The sequence below is a fragment of the Monopterus albus genome, unplaced genomic scaffold (genome assembly GCF_001952655.1).
Source record: "Monopterus albus unplaced genomic scaffold, M_albus_1.0 scaffold121.1, whole genome shotgun sequence".
NCBI classification, from domain to species: Eukaryota; Metazoa; Chordata; class Actinopteri; order Synbranchiformes; family Synbranchidae; genus Monopterus; species Monopterus albus.
The window spans coordinates 245,682-252,436 of record NW_018128001.1 but is presented as its reverse complement, the minus strand read 5'-3'; the positions used below and the strand labels follow the sequence as shown (position 1 = coordinate 252,436).

The following is a 6,755-nucleotide window of genomic DNA, read 5'->3' as shown; positions in this document are numbered from 1 at the left end:
CCAGACGTTTTTCACATCACATGGTTTATGGTTGAGTATAGGGTTAAGGTTTATGGGTTGGGATTACTGTATCCCACCCTTTGGAAGAAGTGACAACTTCCTGACCATGGAAGATTTAGCAATAAATCAGCTATTATGTAGCCTGTAGCTTATTGTTTGGAATTTTTCAAAAATTGTGAGCGAGCATCCTATGTCAAGTGTTGGCCTATTATTTATTCTCCACATTATGCCACATGACAACAACGACTCACTGCTGCCTGAAAATAAAAAGTCATAACTGAATAACTGTAGACCATTACTTGCCAGATGTTCTATGAGAACTGTGTTTGATGCATAGTCTTGATCCATAGACTATGTGCCGAACTACCAAGATGGATGCAGGTGAAATTCTTCCCCCACATCTAAAACATGTAACCAGCTGTCATGATGGGTACTGAAGCCAAGTCATTTCTTATTGACAGTATACAGGCTAAAATTTACGTGCATGGATGAAACATGACCACCTGCCACAAAAGGTTTTACTGACCTAATGTAGATGTGGGAGGCGTCCTTTGGGAAACGCAGATGTTGACTGAGAGGTATACAAAAACAGGTAGGAGTGATACCTCCACCCCATTTAGATTAACTATGTATCCTGCTCCGCTCTGGTTCGTCACACTTCCCCCCAACCCCACCTGCTCAAGTGACGTCACACAGGTGGCGAACTAATAAACGTGTCAACAAACAAGACGTCACACTGAGCGGCCGATGTGATTGGCGCAGAGTGTCGTTCCTGGTGCTGCAGAAGCAAGAGGACAGCGGCAGCTGCAGTTGCTATGCAGGTTCTTGAAAAAGGAGGACGGGTTAGAGTTTTCTATTCATTCATTTTTTAAGGTGTTTCCTTTTCTGTGGCTCACGCACACGCACACGCTGAGCATCTGGGGCTAAAAACAACAGTGTCTGAGAAGCAGCAGCGGTAGAGACAGCATTAAAATACCCGATGGAGACAAATCCCGGTTCGCGCACATGATCAGACAGTCACCACATAGGCTGCTCCATGGATGAAATGATAAGTCAGGTAATCAGTTGGTCAGCAGTCGGTAACAACAGGATGATTTGCCTCATTCAGTTTACCAGCATCAAAATATAAAGGCCCAAAAGTAACAGTATTGTTAACCTTTATATAGATACTTAACCTAGACAATGACATTTGTTTTTCGTATTTTGCCCTTATTAATGTGGTTGTCTAAAGTAACTACTAACATTATCACATAAATGTAGTGCAGTAAAAATACAATACTCTCAGAATCAGAATCAGCTTTATTGGCCAGATGTGTTGGACACACCAGGAATTTGACTCTGGTACATCGGCTCTCAATGTGCAAAACAGTAAACCAGTATAAGGCTGTGTAATATAACAAAATAAGCAGTATTAACATCAACAAACAGTGCAAAATAAGCAGTATAAACAGACAGTAAACAATGCAGACAGACAAAGGAATGTTCATTGAAATGAGATAAATAGGGATAAAAACAGAGTATTTAAAACTAGACACCTGTATAATCTGTATAATCTGTACGAGGTATATTTACAGATATTCCACTGAGGGTTGCTGTCCAGTCATACTGTCGTGGGTCAAGTGTCCATCAGAGTGACAGCCCAGGGGAAGAAACTGTCCCTGTGCCTGGTTGTCTTAGTGCACAGTGACCTGTAACTCCGTCCAGAGGGGAGGAGTTCAAACAGATTGTGTTCGAACTCTGAACTGTACTTGTACTGTACTTTGAACTCTGTGTATCTGTACCTGTCCTGTTTGGTTGCTGAGCCAAACCAGACAGTGATGGATGAGCAGAGAACAGACTCGATGATTCCTCTGTAGAACTGTATCAGCAGCTCCTGGGGCAGGTCGAACTTCCTGAGCTGGCGCAGGAAGTACATCCTCTGCTGTGCCTTCTTGGTGATGGTCCTGATGTTGGACGTCCACTTCAGGTCCTGGGAGATAGTGAAGCCCAGGAACTTGTAGGACTTTACTGCTGATACAATGCTACCAAGTATGGTGAGGGGGGGGTAAGGTGGAGGGGCTCTTCCTGAAGTCCACTGTCATCTCCACTGTTTTGAGCGTGTTCAGCTCCAGGTTGTTGCGGCTACACCACAGGACCAGCTGGGATGTGGTTTTCCCCAGCCTCACCTGCTGCTTCATATCTGTCAGAAAGCTAGTAATCCACTGACAGGTGGGGGCAGGCACAGTGAGCTGAAGTAGTGTTTATACAGCAGCATAAAATTGATTACTCAAGTCAAAAACAAAATTTGCAACAGTATTTTGTGCTATAGTTAAATGAACATAGTGTTTTGGGTACTGCATTGTACTCTTGACTTTGTGTTTTTTTTAATCTTGTTGCCATATTTATTCTACAATTACTTGTTTTTTTTTTTTATCTTGTTGCCATATTTATTCTACAATCACTTTTTTGTTTTACATGTTACCTGTTATGTTTTGCTGAGCCAAAGAGTTTTCCTCAGATCTCGACACCAGTTGTTTTCCACTAATAAATGGAAAGATAACGATACATACACGGTTTAACTAAGCAGCAGTTGAATTGTAAGTGTCCTAATGTAACCTATATGAAATCAACAACAGTCGGAAAAAATGCAAGACGTACGGTACGTCCTTACGTCATCACGTTAACCCTGACGCGGAAGTGACGGTTGGTTTGCCGGAAACTATCACCACGCTTGTTTGGAGGCCACGAACCTTACTCAGGTAATTTATCATGTTTTTCACTAAATATGAACAGATATGTGAAAAACGTACGTACGTATTTAGTCGAAGCTGTTTGTCGATAACGTGTGTGCTAATGTGGCAGGATTAGCTCTTAGGTTGTAAACTTTATAGACCAGCTAGCTATTTAGCCAGTTAGCTCTGAAAACTGTCGCGGTTTTCAGATCGTAAATACTGACGGATTTGACGGATTAACTCCACAACGTGATAAAAGCTCGGTGTTGTATACATGTCCTGCTGTTCCAGGATCAGAAGTGAGCCATCCTCACTGTCGTCATGGCTGTGAGAGCATCTTTTGAGAAAAACAACGAGATTGGCTGCTTCGCCAAGCTGACCAACACGTACTGCCTGGTGGCCATCGGAGGCTCCGAGAACTTCTACAGGTGGATTTTTTACTTCTTCAGACACTTGTCACGTTATGTCGCTTCAGTTCAGACAGCTACGTTAGCTTGTGTAGCATGGAGGCTGTGATCAGGCCCGAGCCTCTGGCTGATGTCACCCCAGTGTAATCTCTGGCTCCGAGTTGCGTCACCAGGGAGAAGGCAAACGTTCGTAAAGATGTGTGCGATCGGCGCGTGTAAGAATCCCTGGCCACAGGACAGTGCTCACTATCCAAAGTGGAAGGTTTTACCAAAGTTACATTTTAGCTTCATTTGGAATAGCAAATGTAGTCTGTGTCACTGAAAACTATCTGAGCCAGTTAACCAGCTCTCTATGATTATGGCTGCTAGATGATAATGTGGGGTCACATTGTCTCTGTTGTGTCTTTCTCTAAACTGACAGTAGCCGGACTGGACCAACACTCTGACTGTTGCTATGAATTAGGGGAATTAAAGAATATAGCAAAGAAATGCAAGATTTTTATGAACGACCTCAGTGGTGACCTTTCAGAGGCTCTATAGAATATTACAGTAATCAACTGAAAGTAAAGTGAGGATGAGAGTGACACATACTTTTGACCTGTCAGTTGACCTTGTTTATCAGTGTTTGGTTTGTGTGACTGCAGTGTGTTTGAAGGGGAGTTGTCAGAAACCATCCCAGTGGTTCACGCGTCCATAGCAGGCTGTCGCATCATAGGGAGGATGTGTGTGGGTGAGTATCACTCTGGAGTGCACACAAACCTTTCTCCTGTCTTTATGCTTTAGTTCTGATCTCTTTCCAACTCTCAGGGCCCTAAATTTGTTCACCACTCTCCCCCTTTTTAGCTTCCAGAAGACAAAACAGAACTAAAAGCTAAATGGAAACAGTTGGCTCTGTTACTGTGGGAGTTGATTTGTTTGGCTCCATCTCTTTAGTCTGTGTTGATGTTTCAGACATCACTTCAGTGCTGCTGACAACTCTGTTTGTCCTGTAATCAGGAAACCGTCATGGCCTCTTGGTGCCCAACAACACGACAGACCAGGAGCTGCAGCACATCAGGAACTGTCTGCCAGACGCTGTGAGGATCCAAAGAGTTGAGGAGAGGCTTTCTGCGCTCGGTAATGTCATCGCCTGCAACGACTACGTGGCGCTGGTGCACCCTGACCTCGACAGGGTGAGAAACACATAGACAGCTGAACACCTCAGCTGAAACAATCAATTGATGCTAATTTAATTATCTGATTGTTTCAGTCATTTAGACATCTTCACACGTGCCCCCATTTCAATGTTTCATGTCATCAAAGACTAAATATTCACCGCTCTTTGTTCTGTTACTCTGACAATTCATAAACTGGCTGGGGTGGCTGTGGCTCACGAGGTAGGGCAAATCGTCTTCTGACCAGCAAGTTGGTGCTTTGACTCCCAGTCTCCCCGCATGCCTAAGTGTCCCTGAGCAAGACACTGAATCCCGAATTGCTCCCGGTGGCTTGACTAGCGCCGTTGTGTGGCAGCCTTGTCGTCATCGGTGTGTGAATGGTGTATGATCTCCTGTAAAGCGCTTTGGCCAGTGCAACACACTGTAAAAAATGCGCTATATAAATACAGTCCATTTACCATTTAAACTAAATGATGAGTAAGCAAACATTAAACTTTATATGGCACCTTTTAAAATCAGAATTAGAAGCTGCTTCCCAGAACAGAGTACCATGAAACAAGAAGAATTTCAGGATGTGGCCGAATGGAGAGAATTAACACAAAATAAAGAAACGATACACGACCACATACTGTATATTTTGAAAAAGCTAAGTGAAAATGTTGGATGATTTTTAAATGTGCCCCTGACTCAGCTGGTCTAACACTTGGTGGAGGTTGTTTGGGGCTGTGGGGTGGTGATGTCTGAAACCTGATCAGGGCTGATGACCAGAACTTCAGACTTATAGACCCACTGACCCCGTCGTCGCTCTCCATGTTTACTGCTAAGGGTCTGTGAGAGGCTGACACCGAATGATGGCGACAGGCCGTATGTGCAGAGAAGGACCACGTGGATTCTGATCTGACCGTTCTGACAGCACTCGCAGTCAGAGGTCGGAGAGGAATCGGATCTCGGCACACATAAGCAGGTGGCCCAGATCTGGTCTGAGGACATCTGATCTGGTCTGTTCACACTGCTGTGGACACACCAGGTCTGAGGCAGTGGGTGGGGAAAAAATCAGATTTGTGAGACTTGTATGTGAAATGTGAATGCAGCCCTTCATCCCGCTCCTCTTCCTCTGTCCTTTCAGGAGACGGAGGAGATCCTCGCAGACACTCTGAAGGTGGAGGTTTTCCGTCAGACAGTAGCAGAGCAGGTCCTGGTAGGCTCCTACTGCTCATTCAGCAACCAGGGAGGTCTCGTCCACCCAAAGACATCGATAGAAGACCAGGACGAGCTGTCGTCTCTGCTACAGGTTCCCCTGGTGGTGAGTGACAGAGTCGGCCACACATCTTTATGCTCCTGGGGTTTAACAGCTAACCAGTTAAAAAAAAAAAAAGGTTGTCATTGTCATACTCGGTGTACAGTTTCTCCACCAGTGGGTGTGACACTGATGTACATAATATATACATAATCTCATTCTGTTGAAAATAACAAAGCACATAAAAGTGTAGAAGACGTCCTGAGCAGTGGACTCAGTTTATTAATGGAAAGACAGGCAGAATCATACAGTTTCATTTTTAATTGACAGTTTGTATATGTTTAGCCTCATGTTGTTAATAAAATGCAAACATTTTTTTGTAGTCAAGTTTTTGGTGCTTCCCACCTGTAACATCAGGTCATGTGCAAGAAGATATTAGTAAAAATCTCTGTGTCACAGAACAGCCCTAACCTGTAAGATGGCAGTATCGATAAGGAGGCAGTTAATTTATATATTAAAAATAAAAATGTAGTAATTTTTTACTTGGACAATGAGACAACGGCCTGTAGGGCCAACTGTACGTCTCACTGGTGAGAACTGAGTCTGAATCTGCTTTATTGGCCAGGTGTGTTGAACACGTGAGGAATTTGACTCTGGTACAGCAGGCCACGAGTAAACTAGGTAAGACTGAGAGAACTAGAGAAGAAAAAGGAATGTGTATTAGGAAAATAAGAATAAAGTACTTAGAAATATAGAAATGTACACACACAGTTCAGATGCATTTTCCAGATAGATACATCTGTTTACAAGTGTTGCACTGAGGGTTGTTGTCCAGTCATACTGTCATTGGTTAAGTGTTCATCAGAGCGACAGCCCAGGGGTAGAAACTGTCCCTGTGCCTGGTTGTCTTAGTGCACAGTGACCTGTAACGCCGTCCAGAGGGGAGGAGTTCAAACAGGTTGTGTCCAGGATGTGAGGGGTCAGCAGTGATCCTCTCCGCCCTCCTTTTGACCCGTGCGGTTGTAATGGGGTCTGCTATGTGTGGCACTCCTTGCACGCCCGTAGGATCTCGTATACTCTGCGTTGCGTGTAGGTTATGATGGACACCGACCACTGGTTTCACACAGGTTGCCTTTTATTGTCCCAGAGTGACGATGGATGGCACTTCTCTCAGCTTGACAATGTGAACTGGCAATCTGGTAATCAGCAACAAACAGAATTAAATAAAATACACTGAGGTAGTCGT

General features: G+C 44.1%; 1 protein-coding gene across 2 annotated transcripts in view; it reads left to right on the top strand.

The window, feature by feature from the left end:
• The first annotated feature begins 2,624 nt into the window (after nucleotides 1–2,624).
• eif6 (eukaryotic translation initiation factor 6) overlaps nucleotides 2,625–6,755 on the top strand; it is an 8,019-nt gene continuing 3,888 nt past the window's right edge. Inside the window, exons 1-5 of one of the 2 annotated variants that reach the window (XM_020612124.1) lie at nucleotides 2,625–2,738; nucleotides 3,003–3,139; nucleotides 3,763–3,848; nucleotides 4,115–4,290; nucleotides 5,399–5,575. In XM_020612124.1, the coding sequence (XP_020467780.1) occupies nucleotides 3,033–3,139; nucleotides 3,763–3,848; nucleotides 4,115–4,290; nucleotides 5,399–5,575 (546 nt within the window). In that variant the 5' untranslated portion in view covers nucleotides 2,625–2,738; nucleotides 3,003–3,032. The remainder of the gene's footprint in view (nucleotides 2,739–3,002; nucleotides 3,140–3,762; nucleotides 3,849–4,114; nucleotides 4,291–5,398; nucleotides 5,576–6,755) is intronic. The other variant, XM_020612123.1, reaches the window with a different exon arrangement.